General features: G+C 41.8%; 1 protein-coding gene across 1 annotated transcript in view; it reads right to left on the bottom strand.

The window, feature by feature from the left end:
* Positions 1 to 3,006: 3,006 nt before the first annotated feature.
* LOC132831435 (aldehyde dehydrogenase family 16 member A1-like) overlaps positions 3,007 to 21,824 on the bottom strand; it is a 64,348-nt gene continuing 45,530 nt past the window's right edge. The window contains exons 10-17 of the mRNA XM_060849585.1: positions 19,668 to 19,804; positions 19,215 to 19,320; positions 18,495 to 18,655; positions 18,233 to 18,400; positions 17,368 to 17,572; positions 14,882 to 15,067; positions 11,015 to 11,140; positions 3,007 to 3,643 (exon numbers count right to left, since the gene is read on the bottom strand). Coding sequence (XP_060705568.1) covers positions 3,470 to 3,643; positions 11,015 to 11,140; positions 14,882 to 15,067; positions 17,368 to 17,572; positions 18,233 to 18,400; positions 18,495 to 18,655; positions 19,215 to 19,320; positions 19,668 to 19,804 — 1,263 coding nt within the window. The 3' untranslated portion in view covers positions 3,007 to 3,469. The remainder of the gene's footprint in view (positions 3,644 to 11,014; positions 11,141 to 14,881; positions 15,068 to 17,367; positions 17,573 to 18,232; positions 18,401 to 18,494; positions 18,656 to 19,214; positions 19,321 to 19,667; positions 19,805 to 21,824) is intronic.

The raw sequence follows: 21,824 nt of genomic DNA, 5'->3' as shown, positions 1-21,824 counted from the left end.
AGAGAAAACAGCCCCAGCTTGTTCAGCCTCTCCCTATATATCAAATCCTTCAATCCTGAAGCATCTTTGTAAATTTTTTCTGAACCTTTTCAAGTTTCACAACATCTTTCCGATAGGAAGGAGACCAGAATTGCACACAATATTCCAACAGTGGCCTAACCAGTGTCCTGTACACCCTGTATATGGATGAAAATAAATAAAACTATTACGTAACAAAGAACTGTGGATGCTCTAAGTCAGAAACAAAAATAGAAATTACTTGAAAAGGAAGGGTCACTCGACCCAAAACATTAACTCTGATTCTCTGCACAGATGCTGCCAGACCAGCTGAGCTTTTCCAGCAATTTCTGTTTGTATCACATACAAATACAGACTGCCCAAACTGAAGGATGAAATGGAATCAATGGTAAGTACTCTAACCGGACATGGAACAGATAGTAGCAATAGATTTTCTTTAATTTCAATCGTGAATAGGGACTGCACTGAAGACTGCTGCAGACAATTAGCTTGTGGAAAATATAAAATAACGCTTTAGCATAATTTCCATTGGCATAAGGTGTGAGAAACATTAAAGGCATGAACTGGAACAAGTTATGCCCAGGGGAGGTGTAAAAGGAGCCAGCAGGTTTTGTAATGAGTTCAAAAAAGGTAGTATTTTAAACCTAAATCACTAAAGCTATGCTTATAAATTAATTGCTTAATATTACAAAAACCTTTATGATTGCATACCATGTTAATGACCAGACTGAAATCAATTCCTTTGTTTCAAATCAATGTAAGAAATAGAAGCAGGAGATTACACATCCACTGAAACATGGTCTGCCATTCAATAAGATCATGGCTTTCCTGCCCAACCTCCTAGATTTCTTATAGCTCAAAATCATTCACTCTCAGCTTTGATCAACTTCACAACTGAGCATCTGAATTCCAGAATTCAAAACCCCAAGAATTCCAAAAACTTGTAATCCTTTGTGCAAAAAAAAATCACATCTCTGTTACAAAAGGCCAACTCCTCATCCTAAGGGCTTTGATACACAAGTTCTAGACTCTCCAGCTAGGGGAATACAGCCGCTTAGCATCAATCCCATCGCTGAATCTTCCCTGTTTCAATAAGATCACCTTTCATTTCTTTCAATTGCATCTCCTCACATGAAAACCCTTTCATTTTAACAATTAGTCCAGGGAATCTTTGCGGCATACTCAGGCAATTACGCTCTCATTTTGATCTTCTCACCAGTGAACTGGTGAGATCTCAGCAAAGGCCTGTGCAATAGCAGCAAGACTTCTTTTCTGGTATTCTCCAACCTGCTTGCAACGAAGGCTGACATATCACTTGCCTTTCCAATTGCTTGCTGCACCTACATATCCAATTTCTGAGTTGCACGCACAAAGACATCGTAATCCCTCTGAAAACACTATTTGGGGAAAAAAAAAGTTTGCTACGTCCTAAAGTAAATACCCTCACATTTTCCTACATACACACACACTCCACCTGACACCTTCTTAACCTCTCCACCTGCAGACTCTCGTAGATCCTGTTCACAGTTTACTTTCCCAGCTCAGTTCATAACTCCAACAAAACTGGGTGTGTTATATTTGCTTTTTGATTTCATTCATTGATGAGGATTGTTAGTTGCCGAGAGCTGTTCTACGTCACACCCTATTAGTGACAGTCTGCCAACCTGAAAATGATCTGGCTAGCCCTTCTGCGTCTCCTGTTTGTTGACAAAGTTGGCATTAATAATATTAACCCAGACCTCATGATCCTTTATCTTGTCTAAACCAAGTTGTTTCCACATCTGCTTTGTTTTCTTACTCAAGTTTTACACCTGAATTTATTATCAGAGCAGTAAAAGTATATGTGAAGCCTTTTAAAACATCTCTCAAATCTGATAAGAATTTAAAGAAACACATACTAGTCTTCTTTTTTATTAAAGACTGCCTACCTATATTCCCAGTTGCAATCTGATATAATTATAAAATAAATACATTCCTGATAAATGAGGGGTAAAGCATACGCCAGGTACAAAGTTATTACTCAAAGATTTGTAGTTTTACAACCTTATTCCATGGTTTCATAGCTCATCTTTATCACCAAGGCTATTACTTCTTCAGAATTTTACTCTTATTTCAATGATAAGAAACACAAACTCTATTGTTCACCAGCTTCAACTTGGAAAGGATGGGTATTTTTACTGCAAAAAGATTTATATGGTATTTTTATTACTCAGCTCAATCATCCTTGCCAACTTTTCTAACACTTTCCAAACTGAGCGCAAAAGCAATGGGCATTTTTGGCACTAACAGACTTAGTTTGAAGAATTGTGTTCACATCGCACTGAAATAACTTCACATTAACCACTTGAAGGCAGCAAACGAGGGATGTGTTTGTTTACACTGATCTGGATTCATCCCAGATTCCTATCAGTAAAATTGCAGAGTTGACCATCCAGGAAATTCATGGTGGATTCAGTCAAGATTCAAAACTTGTACAAGACTCCTTCATTTCACCTGATATTTGATTTTTAAAAAAATCAAATATACAATTCATCACATCAAAAAATTTACAGATTCTCAAAGACGTTGTGGGATGATACTCCCAAGATCACATCTGATTGAGGGTAGTGAAACTGCTGTGCAAATTTGTGGCAAGCAGGTTCTGTGACATTTTCTCATTCTTAAGATTTCTTTCTTTTAAAAAAGATAATTGCATGTGGACAGCAGAGCATGAACTAACAGGAAATATTTCTCACCAGTGATGCTCACAATTGGCAGGTAAGATTTTTAAAAAAGTGAACTGATGAAATTAGCACCTAGACTCCTGATTCTGAGTTAGCAACATCAGCTAGCTGACGATTAGGAAATGTCATGGAACAAGGATTACATATCTGACCTATCCTTACACAAGTGAACTGGGTGGAACGTACTTTCATAGTTGAGAGAGCGATCTTCAGCATGGAAGCACAAAAGGAGGAGGAATGCAAAAGATGGAAATGACGAGCAAGGTATGTTGGCAGTCAGCTCTTTATAGAATGATAAAATCAAAGACGGAACAAAATGGGAAATCCAGTTCGATTTTTGTTGGTCAACACTGCAATGAGCTACAATGGAAGATAAACTCATTCATTTTCATTTAAGTTGCACTCCATTTCTGATCCTCAACTTGTGCAACGCTGAAATCTAGAATGTATAGCCATTCGGTCTTTGATTTTGCTGATAGCTACTGATTAATATTTCCCATTTATCAGACATGCCGCCAACCCAAGACAAAGAACAGGTCAGATCCATGATCAATTAGATTGGAAACCATTGCTGTTTATCGTCGAACTCAAAACCCGTATTACAACGGAAAAGGCACGTGTATTTAGCTCAACAGAACTCCTTTCTTGAAAATCATTGATTGACCCCTTCCTGAAGGAAAAATATACTCTAAAAGCGCTGCAGTCTGTTAACTCTGGATCAGCTGTCTCTAGTTGGCAAAAATTTCTCCCATAGGAATCCAGATGTTCTTGCACTGTGTGGCTTGGTATAGAAATTCTTCGCCAGCACCCTGCTGAGGATTCCACCAGTTTCGCTGGACACCATAGTTCACCCAGGTCCGCTTTACATTTTCAGCTGATGACCACTCAACAAACTTTGACCCCTGTAGAAGACAAGAAAAAGGTAATATTTTAATATATATGTTTGAATATTAGCACATAGGAACCATAATGATGGGCACAGCCTGAGATGCAGGATATCACTTGTCTAGTTTAGATTAGATTACTTACAGTGTGGAAACAGGCCCTTCGGCCCAACAAGTCCACACCGACCCACCGAAGCCCAACCCACCCAGACCCATTCCCTTCACCTAACACTACGGGCAACTTAGCATGGTCAATTCACCTAACCTGCACATCTTTGGACTGTGGGAGGAAACCCACGCAGACACGGGGAGAATGTGCAAACTCCACACAGTCACCTGAAACAGAAACTGAACCCGGGTCTCTGGCACGGTGAGGCAGCAGTGCTCACCACTGTGCCGCCCACAGGACAGCTGTATGAACCTGTAGGACATCAAAAAGAATAAAAAGGCCCTTGGATTTATTCAGTATCTTTCTAAAATCATAGAATGCTCCAAACTGCCTTACAATAAAGTGAAGCATTTCTGGAAGTGTTGTCCAGTGTTGGAACATCAGAAAAGTGGAAGCCAATCTGCACACAGCAAGGTTGCACAAGCAACAATGAGCTAAAAGGCTAGCATGGTTTTAGGGAACATCAGTGAGAACTTCCTGTTTTTCTTCAATTATTGTCATGGAATAATTTGTGCCCACTCAATAGAATAAGCAGACTGGATTATTCAAGTGGCTACTCCTTGCTCCAAATTCATATGTTTACTGTCACAGACTGAGGGAGGGCTCCACTGTCAAAAAGACATCAGCACCGTCTTTACATTGAAAGCCTAACTACACAGACTGCACCTGCAACATCAGAACATCTATGTAATTGTATACCATTAACTTATTTTAACACAAAAATATTTAGCTTTGATACTGACGACAGTCTGAAATGAACATACCAGTTTTCTCCTCTTTAAACGATGTTGAAGGGTGGTCCATTGGCACCTGCTTTCCTCTATTCCCTGTCCAAATGGTCATTCCCTATCCTTATGCCGAGAAAACAGCCACTGGCGAGCAGTTCAACCAGGGAATGAATCACTGAAGTGATGTTGGCAAAGTGTCACTGGACCAATGATTTGAAAGCCAGACTAATTTTAGAGGGACATGGATAAAAAATCCTACCATGGCAGCTGGTGGAATTGAAATAATTACATCTGGAATTGAAAGCTAGTCTCAGTAATTGCGACCCGGACGACCTTCTGCAACTGTCATTAAAAAACCTATTAGGTTCACTCGCCCTTTATAGAGAAGGAAATCTGTCATCCTTACTTGGTCTGGACTACATGTGACACCAGACCATTAGCAATATTGTTCTTTTTGAATATGATTTATTTTCATATGTACCTCGGTACAGTGAAAAGCTTTGCTTTACACGCAGTACAGGCAGATTATATTATACATTCCTGATGAAGGGCTTATGCCCGAAATGTCGAATTTCCTGATCCTTGGATGCTGCCTGACCTGCTGCGCTTTTCCAGCAACACATTTTCAGCTCAGGCAGATTATACCACACAAAGTGCATTTGGGTTATCGAACAGAGCAATGTTACAGCTGCAGACAAACACAGCAAGATCAACATTAAATTTAAAATTTGAGGGGTCCAGTCCAAAGCCTAATACCAGCGGGGAAAAAGCTGTTCTTGAAGCTATTGATACGTGTTTTTTAGCTTTCGTATATTCTGCCTGATGGATGAGATTAGAAGAAACTACCCCCTGAAATGGCTGAGAAAGCCACGTAAGAGATGGATAAGAAATGCTGGTCCTGCCAGCAATATCTGCATCCCACTAAAGACTTAAATATCATCTCCCATACACAGCTTCATGAGCAAGGGTCACAGGATACGGATTGCTGGCTGGTTTCACCCTCTTGCTAGCTGATAAGATCCAAACAGTGCTTCCCCTGTTGTTTAGCAAGCTCTGATCAAACTCAAGTCCAAATTCTTCCCATGTGCCTGGCAATGCCTCTAAACAGCTGCCTCCCCCAGGGAGCTGCTGAAACTCTTGACAACTCTCCACTACTTTGTGCACAAGAGGTTAAATATCAGCACTTAAGTCTCAGTTATTGACCTACATTGCAACAGGATAATTATTTTAGCCTCTGTGTCAACTCTAACTCGGGGGATTACCCAAACAGGGCACAAGTGCAAGCAATACCTTTCATTATTTAAAAAGTACTAAATACCACAAAAGGTATCAGCAAGTTCTGTAAGTGAACTGATTGACCAAATGCAACAATTAGGTTGTGTGTTGCAAGCAACCACCTCTGCTTTTAATGACACATGCAGAAGCATGAGTGTCTTCCTTGATAATCCTTGCAATGCAGGGGGTGTGGAGAATGGAACTTGTGTTCTCTTTTTGCAGTCAAAGGTGAGGGAATAGAATGGAATGTGATGTCAGGTTAACTACTCCAGGTGGGCAACAAATAACCATTTCTTTGGTAGTACACAGTTAGATTAAGTTCTCGTTTGATTCAGTTGGTACCAAAGCTTACTTGCAGTCAATGTCTCTTTCCAAACTGAAACACGCAATCTAAGCCAGGAGCTCTCAAATATTCTGTCCATGGACCACTCAGGTGGGATAAAAGACCCTGTGGATCACCTATTGGTCCTATCCCACACACTCTCACTTGCTATTCCAGAAAGAAAATCTGGAGGAAAGGAACTCTGGGGTTTTTTTTGATAATACACCAACGAGGTGATGTCTGCTTCCAAAGTAGAGAGCTCTCATCTCACATCAGCTGATCCCTCCATTTGATTTTCAACCTCTTATGTATTAAAAATGCGATTGTACGGTTGTCGGTTATTAGGGATGGCGGCAGGTAAATGGGTGAGAGTAGAATACTTGAGACATGGAGCCAAGCTCTCTCACCATATTAAAGACCCGCAGGAGACTATCAGAGGCTGATATAGCAGAGTTTGAGAACTACGGATCTCAGCTGACATTATATGTGTGTGGGGTCAGGGAATTCTCCAATGTTGAAGACACCATCTTTCAGAGCGGAGCAGAATCTAATCAACCTGTCTGGTCAGATATTGAAAGACCCCATTGGCATTAATTAAAATTTACAGCAAGGATTTGTTCGACCAAAAAAAAACAAATTGCTTGAGAAATTCATGACAGCATTTGTATAGACAACATTTTGTTCAACATTCTGGTCACAATCACTAAAATCTAATCAACTGCACATTCAAAGGAGTCAAGATTGGGATGACACCATCAGCAACACAGATGAGGGCCGTCTTGTAACTGCAGTTTCGATCTGCAGTTGTTTGGAGATGAAAATCAAGATTCAAAAACTTCATGAAAAAATGAGGCTGGCTTTGTATTTTTAAAAAAAAGCTTGACACTCCAACAGCAAATTAACTTTACCTTCACATTTAAATGGCAATTTCAGTTGTGATCATGGGATATTGCAACAAAGCTGGCCAATCAGTCCATGACACTTTGGTAATTCTCTGAAAGACCTACGAACCTATATTTCAGATAACCACAGTCGTTTTTAATCGATGTGCTCCATTCCCTCCTGACAAATTGTCTGAACCCTTAGATTCGTCTTTTAGAATAAACTACTCTAACTGTCTTACGATTTCTTCACAACACAGAACTTCAAGTAGAGTTTGAAGCATTACCGTGTTCTAAAAAAAAGTCACATCAGACTTGAGACGTCAACTGTTTCTCTCTGAATGGATGCTGCCAAATCTGTTCAGTTTCTCCAGCATTTTCTGTGTTTCTTTCAAATTTCCACAGTATTTTGTCTTTATTATTGCTCAATATAGATTATTTATCATTTCCTGACTGTGTAAATAGAAAAGATTTGCATAAACCACGTCACTGCTTTGGTACAACTTCCATTACAAAGGAGTATAGATGGGTTCTCGATTGTCAAGGGGATCAAGAGTTATAGGGAGAAAGTGAGAGAATGGGTTTGAGAAATTTATCAACAATGATTGAATGGCGGAGCAGGCTCAATGGGCTGAATGGCCTTATTTCTGCCCCTCTTTCTTATGGTCTTCTGATTTTTGAAGATGATAGTCTTGGTCTTTATTATTTCCTCCCTAACTTGCCTCAGCATTCTAAAGAACCAACAGGGACTGGTGTCTTTCTAGCTTGGGAGTGTCAATTTTTCCAATATTAACCCTTATCTTGTTACCTAATGAGCTGCCCCTCTTGTACCTGCTCAATCCCACTACTGCATTTTAAAGCTAATGATGATTCAAGAATGTGCAACAGGGCCAGCTAGGCACATTATAGAGGACAACTGATGAATACAACTAGATGTTACGAAAGCCTAACACCACCTCATCACTGACACAGACTTTATCCAAATCGATCAAATGGCAAATTCCATCATTTTTTAAACAAAATTTCAAAGTGCAGCTGGCGGACAAACACCCTCTCTTCACATATCCATTTTGCAGGAGGCTCCTTTGCTCCAATGTGCCCTCTTTGAAGTCATAAAGACAGCAGACATTTCCTCAATGAAAGTAGTTATTGTTAAATTAATCCAGGTCAGCGACCCAACTGCTCTAACTATTCCTCAAACCTAAATTGAGAGAGTCATATTGAGCAGTAACAGTCAGAATTATAGAGGGGGTGTAAATATACTGCTTCTCTGTTTGTTTCAAAGCAGAAGTGGTGTCACGAACACACAATGCCACTCTCTAGCCATTTCCCCTCTACGGAAAGTGAGAGCGTGTTGGCTGCAGACAGCTACAGGCTCAGCAGCAAAGTTCAGAAGGGAGTTTTGATGCACTTTATCCCACAACCTCTCTTGTGCGGAAATAGTGACTGCTGCTGCAGGTCAATGTATTCCATCTGTATCTAGAGTTTCCAATATTTAAATTTGATCAATCACATTACACTGACACGAATTGAGGTCAGCATTTATTTTTACCATACCCAAGAAAACTTCAAAGGAATATAATGGAACAATTAAAAGCCCTGGTATACATTCTGCATGCTTCGATCCAGCCCACCATGCATTAGTCACTGCTAAACCAAACGAGCTACATACTTGTTGGGTTGCAGTTAACATTTCATGGTGAAAGTACCAAAAAGATCCATTTCCTAGACGGTAAGATGTTTAGAGTTTAAAATAAGGAATAGTAAAACATCAATAACTCAAAGTCTTAACTTGGCAAAGATCCAAAGGTCAAAAATAAATTCTCATCAGTCATAGCTAATATTTATTGATCAAAAGATTGTTTTTTTGTTGCAGAGTGTGATATAAAGTCAAATCATCCGATTTACACGTGTGTAGCTGCTAACCATTAAAAAGTGGCCATTACTAAAGTTTTATTGCTTTTCAAAGGTGTTATGTACCTGTGTTAGCAAGGTTTTAGGAAAGCATATATAAGCATGCACCACAGCAACCAGTAAAGGTGAAATGGAACTGGTCAGTGTACAGCACTGAAATTATACACATCATGCTTTCACCAACTTTATTCATTAACTCAAGCTCACCTGTGCACAACCTGCATTTTAAGTATCTGTGGTCACTGTGGCTAACACAAATGTGAAAAAGCAGTTTAAACAAAGAGGGGATGACTTGGTCTTCTTTGCAAGTTGCTGTGGCAGTCTCATTTCTATTTGAAGTTTAATCAAAACAGAATTTTAAAGAATTTTCCACATAAAACAACAGAAACTTAATGCATTCCATTAGGAAAGGCCTTCACATTTCACCAAGACCAATGATGTAGGAGAAACCTAAAAAACCCTGATACGCATTTTGTAATGCAGCTCCTTGAACTGATTCAGCCCAAAAACTGCTTCAGGTACCAGGTACTTTAAGATAGAAACCATCCAAAGCATTTCATTGAATAATAGACTGGAGTTTACTTCCTGGTTCCTGTTCTATGTAGGAAATTACATCAACCTCACTTTCATTCACTCACTTTCTTCCGTTTTGCAAGATAGAAACCTTCAGGAATTCTCTACAGGTATTTCACCTATTTCTCAATCCCTGGTTTCTGCAATTCTGAACAGAAACGACCTGTAAGATCTCAGTTCCCAGTATCTGCTTTTGTACATAGAAACTCTCAATTGCATTTCGACCTTTTGGAATCTGTAACTACTTGTGGTAGAACCAGACTGTTTGAAACCTTGGTGTTAATATTTGACGCCACGATTAGCTTCTGACCATACATCCATGCCAGAAATAAGACCATCTATTTTCATTTTATTTTAAAACAGCACCAGCCTCCATAGTTGCTACAGCTCATCTGCCACTGAAACTCTCCTCCATATGTGCATTACCACTACTTTTGACTATTTCAATGCGCTCTTAACTGCCAAAACTTCCGCTCTCTATAAACTTAAATCATCCAAAAATTCTGCTGTCTCCATCTTAACCCACACTAAGTCCCATTTATCCATTGTGACCAACACACGCGCCCAATGTCAAGCACTGCCTCGCCTTTCCTTTATCTATTGTTCAAACCCTCCATGTTCTTGCTCTTTCATTACTCAGATTTTCCAGAATTCTATCATCCTCGGATATCCCTCTCCCCCTGTAATTCTGGACTCACCTGCATATCTTTGCTATTCACTGGCTATCTTGCCTTTAGCTACCAAAGGTGTAAGCTCAGGAATTCCTTCCCCAAACATTTCAAAAGTTCCTCAAAATCTAAAGCTTTGTCTAAACGTCTGGTCATCTTTCCTAAAGTGCTTGGTGTCAAATTCTGACAGTGCACTCCTGTCAAGTGCCTTGGAACTGGTTACATCAATAAAGGGGCTGTATAAATGCAAGCTGTGGCTGTTTTCCATATGAAACATTAGGAATTCAACAAGAGATTCCAGTCTGTAACTTAAATTTGCTTTGTCTTACGAGCCAAAGCTGCAACAGAAGCTTGTGACAGAAGCTGCAACAGAAGCTTGTGAAGATGGACTAACTTCCATTCTTGACCATTAAACTATATTAGATTAGATTACTTACAGTGTGGAAACAGGCCCTTCGGCCCAACAAGTCCACACCGACCCGCCAAAGCGCAAACCACCCATACCCCTACATTTACCCCTTACCTAACATTAGGGGCAATTTAGCATGGCCAATTCACCTGACCCGCACATCTTTGGACTGTGGGAGGAAACCGGAGCACCCGGAGGAAACCCACGCAGACACGGGGAGAACGTGCAAACTCCACACAGTCAGTCGCCTGAGGTGGGAATCGAACCCGGGTCTCTGGTGCTGTGAGGCAACAGTGCTAACCACTGTGCCACCGTGCCGCCCATATTGGCCCTGCTTTTGCAGTGCACACTTTCCCCACCCCCACCACCACTCTGTGACCCAGTACAGTAGACACCTAAAATGCAGAATGCTAAACATTTTCTCACAGGATTGACACATCCGCAGATTACCTTTTCAGATCCGAAATACCACATGGCTTGAACATCTTGATGCTCAACTAGGAATTTACTGAGGTGATCTCGGCATCCGGTCAGAATATTCACAACCCCGGCAGGAAGATCTGAGGTTTCAAAGACCTGCAGAAACAAAAAAAAAGTTCTTTGGTTGAAATGTGTAATGCCCATGAGAATTAGCCCAACTTTAATCCAGAAGTAAGCTAAGGTAATGTTTCAAAATTATTAAACCTGCTCCAATCAGTAAACTGTCACCAGTACAGCCCTGCATTGGGAAGGATGGTTCCACCTCTAATTTCAAAGAGGTATGTCATAGAGTCATAGAGATGTGCAGCATGGAAACAAACCCTTCGGTCCAAAGCGTCCATGCCAACCAGATATCCCAACCCAATCTAGTCCCACCTGCCAGCACCCAGCCCATATCTCTCCAAACCCTTCCTATTCGTATACCCATCCAAATGCCTCTTACATGTTGCAATTGTACCAACCTACACCACTTCCTCTGGCAGCTCATTCCATACCCGTTCCACCCTCTGTGTGAAAAAGTTGTCCCTTAGGTCTCTTTTGTATCTTTCCCCTCTCACACCAAACCTATGCCCTCTAGTTCTGGACACTCAACCCCAGGGAAAAGACTTTGCCTATTTACCCTATCCATGCTCCCCATAATAGTTTTTAAAAATTAGTTTTTTAAAAAAAGCAGGCCAAATTATTTCTTTGAATCTAGAATGTAAAAGATAGGATTATTCAAGTTCACACCATATAGATAAGCAATTAATGTTAACTTGATCTTTCGTCATTAGGTCAACTCCAATCAAATTGTTTGCTTATTGGGGAGTAAGTTTGTTTTTCATAGCATCCCTACAGTTGGAAGTAGGCCATTCAGCCCATCGAGCCTACACCAACCCTTCGAAGGTCATCCCATCCCCCTACCCTATCCCTGTAATCCTGCATATCCCAAGACTAATTCACAAACTACACATCCCTGGACACAATGGGCAATTTAGCACGGCCAATCCACCCTAACCTGCATATCTTTGGACAGTGGGAGGAAACCAGAGCACCCAGAGGAAATCCACATAGATGCAGGAAGAATGTGCACACTCCACACAGTCACCTCAGGGTGGAATCGAACGCAGGTCCCTGGTGCTGTCAGTCAGCAGTGCTAACCACAGATCCAGTGTCGCCCACTGTAGCGTTAGGAATGCTACAGAAACACCAGTTACTGCTCCTGTGAAACACAACTGAATTTACCAATTAGATAGACAAGTCTGGACCATAAAACTGGGCATGTGGAGACAGCACTTAAAATGTTTTAAGACTAAGGTGAATTCAATTGCTGATAAATGACACCTGTCTGAATGATTGGTGCCAATAATAGCCTTCCAAATCCAGCATTATCAATCCTCACCTAAACAAGCATATGAAGGGATTATTGAGAGAGAACAATCATTTCAATGCCACCATGGATATTCAAAAGCAAGTCATTCAAAGGTAACGTTGCCAGATGTTGGGAGGAACAGCACAGGAAATCGATTTGAATGAGGGGTGCAGAATTTCTCAGAATAAACAGTGCATAAAACTGAAACCTGGTGACGTGCAGAATCCATGTTTAGTAACACGTAAGCAAAGTGCGAAATGCTGCCTACAGTATTTGACTGTTTCACAGCTTGTTAGGTTCCTCGAAAGGTTTGTCAATCCTCATTCACCGATAACTACTTACTGATTGCAGTCCAGAGCTTAGCAGCCACCTTGCTGCAGACAATCTGCTGACGGCCACGACAAACAGCTCTGCCACTCAAAGCTGTGCACCATTTCAGAGAATTATACAGAAAGAAAACTCTATGATCAACAGGCAGCTATAGACTGGTGTGTCTGATCTATAGCACAAGAAGTGCCAAAAACCTACCATTGCAACATTCTTATGACATATTTAAAACTAACACCAAACTTCATTATCCATTGAAATTGATCATTTTTCATCACACTGTTCACAGTTGATTGTGGTACCAATTTCTATGGTGCTCGGGGACTGCTAATAACTCACCCAAGTACCCAGTCTTCCTGTGTGAACTCAGGCACCAGGCTATTTGACCATAAGATATAGCAACAGAATTAGCCCATTCGGCCCCTTGAGTCTGTTCCGCCATTCTATCGTGGCTGATATGTTTCTCAACCACATTTTCTGACTAATCAAGGGCCTTTCTATCTCTGCCTTAAATACACTCAATAACCTCACCAACACAACCATTTCAGCACTGAGTTCCACAGACTTACCAGTCTCTGGCTGAAAGAAAATCCTTCTTATCTCAGTTCTAAAGAGTGGCCCCTTTGCTCTGAGGCTGTGCTCCGGGGTCCTAGTCTCTCCTATATCATCTTATCCACACTCACTCTATTCAGGTGGCTCAATATTCTGCAGATTTCAATGAGATCCCCCCACCCCCCCACTCATCCTTCTAAACCTCTCATATGATAAGCCCTACATCCCCAGAACCATTCTTGTAAACCTCCTCTGGACCCCTTCAAATGCCAGCACATCCTTTCTTAGATACAGGGCCCAAAACAGTTTGCAATATTTCAAATGAACCTGCTGGTTAACGTTAACAGAATCCTGAACTAAGACTTGTGAGCCCTTTAGTGATTCAGATTTCAAAAGCCTTGCCCCATTTTGAAAATAGTCTGAGCCTCAATTCTTCCTACCAGTTAATAACCTCAAACTTGCACACATTGTATTTTATGTCCGACTTCCTTGCCCACTCTTCTAGTCTATTCAAGTGCTTCTGTAGCTTCCCCACTTCCTCAAAACAACCTGACCCTCCACTTGTCTTGGTGTCATCTGAAAACCCAGCGACAATGCTCTGAATTTCTTTGTCCAGATCATTAATACATAACGTGAATAGCAAAAGTACCAACACCGACCCCTTCAGAACCCCACTAGTCACCGATGGTCATCTTTATCCCAACTCTCTGCCTTCTGCTGATCAGCTAATCCTCAATTCATGCCAGTATCTAGCCACTGACACTGTGGGTTCTTAGATTATTTAACAGCCTCCTGTGTGGCCCCTTGTCCAAGGCTTGCTGGAAATCCAAATATACCATGTCCACTGGTTCTTTATTGTTTAACTTGCTCATTCCTTACTCAAAGAATTTTAACAGATGTGTCAAGCATGACCTCCCCTTGACAAAGCTGTGGTGACTCAGCCCAAGTTGATCACGCACTTCCAAGCACTCTGCAATCTCACATTTAATAATGGACTCTGTAGCTTAGTCTCAGTCGATTCCCTTGAACTCAGCACCGCCCTCCTAACCTGCAATCCTCTTCCTGACCTCTCCGCCCCACCCCACTCCGGCCTATCACCCTCACCTTGACCTCCTTCCACCTATCACATCTCCATCGCCCCTCCCCCAAGTCCCTCCTCCCTACCTTTTATCTTAGCCTGCCTGGCACCCTCTCCTCATTCCTGATGAAGGGCTCTGGTCCGAAACGTCGAATTTCCTGTTCCTTGGATGCTGCCTAACCTGCTGTGCTTTAACCAGCAACACATTTTCAGCTCTGTAGCTTACCAATGACCAGAGTCAGGCTCAAGGGTCTGTAGTTTCTTGTCTTCTGCCTCCCTCTCTTCTTCCAACAATGACTCAGAGATCAGTTAGCTCAACATACACAAGCAGTTTAACCCATCCCATCCCTGGTCTGTAAAGTTAATTAGATTAGAAGGATCAAGATATCCAAAAATTTTAAATGTGTCGCAATTCACATGGTGAGAATATCATTATTGCAATGTGAAAGAGATTGGGAGTTTTACATAAGGGCAATTGAAAACATTCTTTCTCATTCCTGCATGGATGTCTTCAAAATCGCGCCTGTACCTGATAAAGTTCCAAGGCTGGCAGTGGGTACCTCTCACTGGGGACAATGATGACAGCATTTCCTCGAACAATGGCTGGAGCAAAGAGACTCACAAAACTGAGCAGGGGGTTCTCATCTGGGCACGCAATGGCAATCACCCCGACCGGCTCCCGAACCATGACTGTGGCACCATAAAGCTGGGTTTCCTTCAAGGGACACAGACAGAGAGTTAGTGCTTTTACTGTCAATACACCACAACGGTTTGAAAATTACACTACAAGAAGCCCTCACACCACTGAATGGATAGCACACAGATATTAGCACCAATTCTAGCAAATAGAGGAATTTGGAGTTCAACCTCATCCAAAGCAAAATAACATGAAACTCACAGGCTTACATGAAGAAACTTTTAATCTATGAATACAGAATAACTCAATAATGATCTGAGTAGCAGCAATTATACAGTAAAGTCACATTTCACCATAAAGTGATGCAATGCAGATAGGTCATTCATCACATCAATCCTATTTAGGAGCTACCCATCAGTCTCAAGCACCAGCTCTCTCCCCATACCCTTGAGTGTTGCTTCTTCAAGTATTTAGTAATTACCTTTACAAAGTTTTTATTTATTTTGTTTCCACCATTCTTTCAGACACCACAATTCAGACCATAATATTGCACTCCATAAAACAAATAAATCTCCACATTGTGTCTCTCGTACTTTAGCAAATTATCTTAAATTTGCATTCGGCTACACAGGCAACTTATTTAGTTAGCAAAACCCTTCATAAATATGAATATTTCTATTAACTCTCCCATTACATTTCTCTGCTCGAAAGCTGTCCTAGGTTTCTCTCATTTCTCCGTGCAATTATAATCCCTCATCCAGACTTGCAAGTGTCCGAAAACATGGAGAGCTGAATTAGAAACAATTTTCCAACAGGGTCTAAGCAGGAATTCAGCTCAACATACCAGCTTCACTTTTGTATATCCTCTGCTTATTGAGCCAAAGTCCCAAGTGCTTCATCTGCCTCAAGTTATTCTGCTACTTTTGAAGGTTACAGTGTGTACAACCTCAGATCTATCTTTGTTCTTGCACTACCATGTAAAATTATATCACGTAGCACTTTCTTGCTACCGAAATATGTCACTTCATGTCTCTGCATTAACATTTCATCTGGCACATGTCTACATAGTTCCCTGATTTGTCTCTACTTTCCTGTCTTCTCTGTCTGTTACCATTTTCCTCAAAGATCACAACATTACCATATTTTGTCATCTGCAAGCTTTGAAATTTTATCCTTTTATATTCAAGTCCAGATCATTAACTGTTATTGGAAAAAGTAGAGGTCGTGATACCAACCACAGGCTACCAACACACTTTACTTCACTCCAGACCAATAAAGAAGTTTTCACCACAACTCTCTGCTTTCAGTCCCTCAGATGGTTTTTGTATGCAGACTGCCACTGCCCCATTAATGCCATCAACATAAATTTAACAAATAAGACTTTAAGGTCCAAACAAATAGTAAAGCGTACAGTCGACATAATTCTACTTGGCTGTTCTCCCATTAGACAGAGAAAACCAGTGACAGTTTAACCTGAGAGTCACCATGCTCAGATGAGGAGGGGGCTGACAAGGAGAGTCCTTCATGTTAACCTCTGCTGGCATCAGAATTCCTGTGACTTCCCTGTTATTGTTTTCTATGGAAGGGTGTGAGATTGGTTAATGTGGCCACACAGGATAGAACAATTATGTGAAGTGGTTTCAGATGTTTGAAAAGCATTAAGGTGGACAAGTCAGGACCTGATAGGATCTATTCCAGAATACTGAAGGACACAAGGGACTCTGATACCTTGGACAAAAGCTTTGCATCCTCTTTAATCACAGGAGAGCTTCAAGAGGAGCGGAGAATAGCCAATGTCTTTCCTGTGCTTCAGATGGGCACCACGGATAATTTCGGGAAATTATAGTCAAGTCAACCTTACATCAGCAGTAGAGGAGAAAGTGAGGTCTGCAGATGCTGGAGATCAGAGCTGAAAATGTGTTGCTGGAAAAGCGCAGCAGGTCAGGCAGCATCCAAGGAACAGGAGATTCGACGTTTCAGGCATAAGCCCTTCTTCAGGAATGAAGAGTAGTAGAGAAATTATTGGAGAGGATTCTTAGCGATAAGATTTACTAACATTTGGAAAAAATGGATTTATTAACGATATACAACATGACTTTGTGCAGGGGAGGTTGTGTCTCACAAACTTGATTGAGTTTTTTTGAGGAAGTGACAAAAATGATTTGAGGGGACAGGGTGGGGATATTGTGCACTTGGACTTTAGCAAGACTTTTGACAAGGTTCATCATGGCAGGCTGACACAAAAGGTGAAGTTACATGGGGATCGACAGTGAGCTAGGGAGAAGGAGACAGAACTGATCTCCTTATACCAGCTTGAATATTTACCCGGCATTCAGGGGGCAGGGAGGAAACAAAAACCTTCAAATCAATTTACCCACCTGGACAGTGCCTCCAAATTTGTCACAATAAGCACCCCAGTAAAAAAGTCTCTCAATGCAGGCATCCACTTCACAGAGAGCTTCCTCCATATTGACACCAGTCAGTGTGCTAAGGTTTTGTGCCATCTCTTCCCGTCGCTGCTCTAGGTTCTCTGCCATGTAGTAAACAATCTGAGCCCTGTTATGGGCAGCTCGCTTCCCCCAGCTGCAGGGAACAAATGACAACACTTTCATTCCCTTGCCTTAGACCCTTCACCCCAAAACCACACTGTTCTGCTTTGTCGGTCTACAATTTCCTAGAGTCAGGAGCAATAGCGTAGGCCAAATTAATCAGGTCTCAGGTTTCTCCAGGGGACCTTATTCTGGACGTTGGGTAATCTTGTAATAACTTCTCGTACAGTTGCAAGGTAAAAGTCAAATCTTTCTCCCAGCCCCTGCTGCACACAAAGCTCCTGACTCTCAGCCACATAGTACACAGACTCAGACTGGTTCGAAACCGAGAAATGGAGAATCACATCCTCCGACACATGGATTCATCACTGAGCAGGACTTTTACAAGTACTGTGGGCGGCACGGTGGCACAGTCGTTGGCACTGCCGCCTCACAGCACCAGAGACCCGGGTTCAATTCCCACCTCAGGCGACTGACTGCGTGGAGTTTGCACGTTGTCTGCGTGGGTTTCCTCCCACAATCCAAAGATATGCGGATCAGGTGAATTGGTCATGCTAAATTGCCCATAGTGTTAGGTGAAGGGGTAAATGTAGGGGTATGGGTGGGTTGCGCTTCGGCGGGTCGGTGTGGACTTGTTGGGCCGAAGGGCCTGTTTCCACACTGTAAAGTAATCTAAGTAATCTAATCTACTTACCCCGGTGCTCCAGCGTGAGCAGCCTCAACTGCATTCCGGACATCTTTCCGGTTACAATCACTGACATAGGCAAGAGCCTTGCCACAGTGGTCGAATATGGGCCGCGAGTACATGCTGTAAGGCCTCTTCTGAGCACCTCCATAGTACAGTTTGTATGTACGGTCAATGCTGCAGGTAAATAAAACACCAACAAGTCAACTGCATAAATGAAGACAGCCCCATTTATACAGGGTTTCATGGCAAAATTTCCACGTTTTCTCACCTCGGAACCGCATCAGCCCGGACTAGTTTGGGTTTTGCCATTTGACCTGGTATTGGTGAAAGATCTGCTCCATGTGCGGCTGCGTATGTATTATACTGGATTTCTCCTGGATTTGGGTGGGGTCGTTCCTCCCAGGTGGGCCGCACATACTCATACAAGCCCTAAACAGGACAGTGGGTTACAGGGTGAAAGGTCAGCAATAATCAATAACAAAATTATTTTCCTGCTCCCACCCAAGGTTATGGGAATGCAGCATGCCACAACCAACTGGAAAATTGATCCGAGAAGACAAGCCTTGTTTTGTAAACTGTATAGGTCCCACATTGACACATAGTGAACACCCTCTGTATGTCAAAGACTCTATCATTGCAATATGGAACTAAACCATTCCAGTAAAACATTATACAAGCTGCATATTCAAGTACACACGAGAATGGATAGCATTCGTCACGCAGAAAGGCAGTACAGTAGTTTTCTTGCCAGATTTCTTTCTTGTGGTCTTTTGATTAGTTACCGTTTTCCTTGATACACTTCTCCCCACTCCACCTCCAAGTTGGAGGCAAATCCTCAACTTCTTGTGGAATATTAATATTTTTACTGCACCCAACAAACAATATTTGCCAAAACTTTGTTTTATTAGTTATTGGGAATGCAATTTAATCCTTAGAACAATACAACTGCTCATGAAATTTGACTCATAATCTATCCCTCAACACTGACCTCTTTTCCACCATCCCGTCCAAATCCACTTTCTTTGTACCCACCAAAGCCAGCTGCAGCATCAAACATGTTGTGCCCGTTCACCCAGACTGCTCCTGCCTTCAAACTAAGGAAAGAATGTTCGTCAGTAAATCTGTAAGAGTGGCTGCAGAAGGAAGACTGTGAATCATGAGGGGAGAGAAGAATAAAGGAAGTCTAAGGAGACGAGCGGGCAAGTAGAAGAGGCAAAGGATACAGAGAAAAAGGAGAGCAGAGAGAAAGACAGAGAGAGACAGGGGAGAGGATGGGTAGAAGAGAGAAAGCAAAATTATGGAGGAGAGGCAAAAATGGCCCAAGTTGGAAAGAAAGGAAGAATGCAGAGATGTGGAGGAGGGTAATATGCAAGAAAGGATGGGAGAACAATCAGCCAAGATGCCACATGCCACCCCAGTCAATGAACACGGATAATACTACCTCATTGCCACCTCAAGTGCCAATGGCAGGTTTTCAGTCCAGACACTGCCAGCAAGTCCATACGGTGAGTTGTTTGCCAAAGCAATAGCCTCCTTTGCTGTTCGGAACGTCAGAGCTACCAAAACTGGTCCAAAAATCTAAAGAATTAAGAGGTGATTACTTATTAAATGTTACAGCACCAAAGATCTGTAATACTTTCTCCCTGCTGCCCAGAAGCAGTTAATCCCTGTGGTTTGTTCCCAGGCCAGACCACCAACTTTATTATGAACTCAGACAAGACTAGCCAAATCTGATTAGGGACCAGTAATGTTTATTCTTAAAACAGACAAGTGAGATCCATGAGATTAAGAAAACAAAGCCACAAGATTGCATGGTTTTACCATACATTTCTCTACAAATTAGAACAGTTATACAATCTGCAATATATGCACACCTAGAATTAGTATGTAGTAAACATGGGCAATATACTTCAATCAAACTTCCCAGAGCACAAATCAAGTAGTAAATGTTTTCGAGACAGATACAAAGGAGTCTTGGTAACTCCCCAGGACATTATTGATACAGCGACTCTCAAGAGCAATGGAGGGAATTTTTCTGTAGAGCCATAGAATGTGGGTGAGGTTCTTAATGAGTACTTTACATTGGTATGCGCCAAGGTGAAGGACATGGACAATGGTAAGATTATGGAGGGGTGCTGATATTCTAGGGCACGTCGAAATTAAGATGAAGGTGGTGTTGGGTATCTTGAAAAATATTGAAGTGGATAAGTCCCCAGGACCTAATGGGATCTATCCCAGGATACTGAGGGAGGAAATTGCTGGGGTCTAGATTAGAGTGGCGCTGGAAAAGCACAGGTCAGGTAGCATCTGAGGAGCAGGAAAATCGATGTTTCAGGCAAACACCCTTCATCAGGAGTGGAGTTCTAATCTAGACTCTGGTTTCCAGCATCTACAGTCCTCTGGGGCATTGACAGAGATCTTTGTATCCTCTTTAGCCAGAGGTGAAGTCCTAGAAGACCGGAAAATAGCCAATGTTGTCTCAATTGTTTAAGAAAGGCCCAGAAATTACAGGCAGATGAGCCTTACATCAGTAATAGGGAAATTATTGAAGATGATTCTTAGAGACAGCATTTACTCGCATTCAGATTTATTAGGGATAGTCAGCATGGATTTGTGAAGGGAATGTCTGGTCTCACAAATGTGATTGTCACATTCTCAAAGAAATTCAAAGATGATTGATGAGGGTGAGGCAGTGCATGAACTTTACTAAAGCATGTGACAAGGTCCCACCAGGCTAGTCCAGAACATTAAGTCACATAGGATCCAAAGTGAGGATACAAGATCAACTTAGTCATAAGAGAGGGTGGTTGTGGAGGGGTGTATTTCTGAATGGAGGAAGTGATTTGGATAAAAATGTAGATGGACTAATTGGTAAGTTTGCAGACAATATGAAATTTGGTAGGTTTGTGGTAGTGAGGGATGTTGTCAAAGGATACAGCAGGAGAGAGATCAATTGGAAAGTTGGGCAGAGATTGGCATATCGCACTTAATCTGGGTAAGTGGGAGGTGATGCATTTTGGGAGGTCAAATGCAACAGGAAAGTATCCAGTAAATGGCAGGATCCTGAGAAGCACTGACAAATACATGGGTCTGTGCTACAAGTCGATAGCTTCCTGGTAAAGATGGTAAAAAAGCATGTTTGCCTTCAATGCTTAGGGCACTGACTATAAAAGTTGGCAGGTCATGTTACAGCCATATAAAACTTTAGTTAGGCCACATTTGGAGCTGGGCATGCAATTCTGGTTGCCACACTACAGAAAGGATTCAGATGCGTTGAAGAGGACACAAAAAAGGTTTACCAGAACGTTGCCTGGATTGGAGAGGTTGGACAAACTCTGATTGTTTTTGCTAAAGCATCAAAGGCTGAGTGCCGACTTGATAGAAATATATAAAATGACAAGCAGCACGGATAGGGTGGGTAGTTGAAGTATTTGACCCAGGGTGGAAATGTCAAATATTAGACAGCATAGGATTAAAGGGAGAGGGGGAAAATTTGGAGATAGGAACTTTTTTTTAAACAGAGGGTGGTCAGTACCTGGGGCACACTGCATGAGGAGATGGTAAAAGTAGGCACAATAGCAATGTTTAAGAGACATTT

Source organism: Hemiscyllium ocellatum, chromosome 33, assembly GCF_020745735.1.
Source record: "Hemiscyllium ocellatum isolate sHemOce1 chromosome 33, sHemOce1.pat.X.cur, whole genome shotgun sequence".
Classification (NCBI taxonomy): Eukaryota; Metazoa; Chordata; class Chondrichthyes; order Orectolobiformes; family Hemiscylliidae; genus Hemiscyllium; species Hemiscyllium ocellatum.
This window is presented reverse-complemented; position numbering and strand designations above follow the sequence as displayed.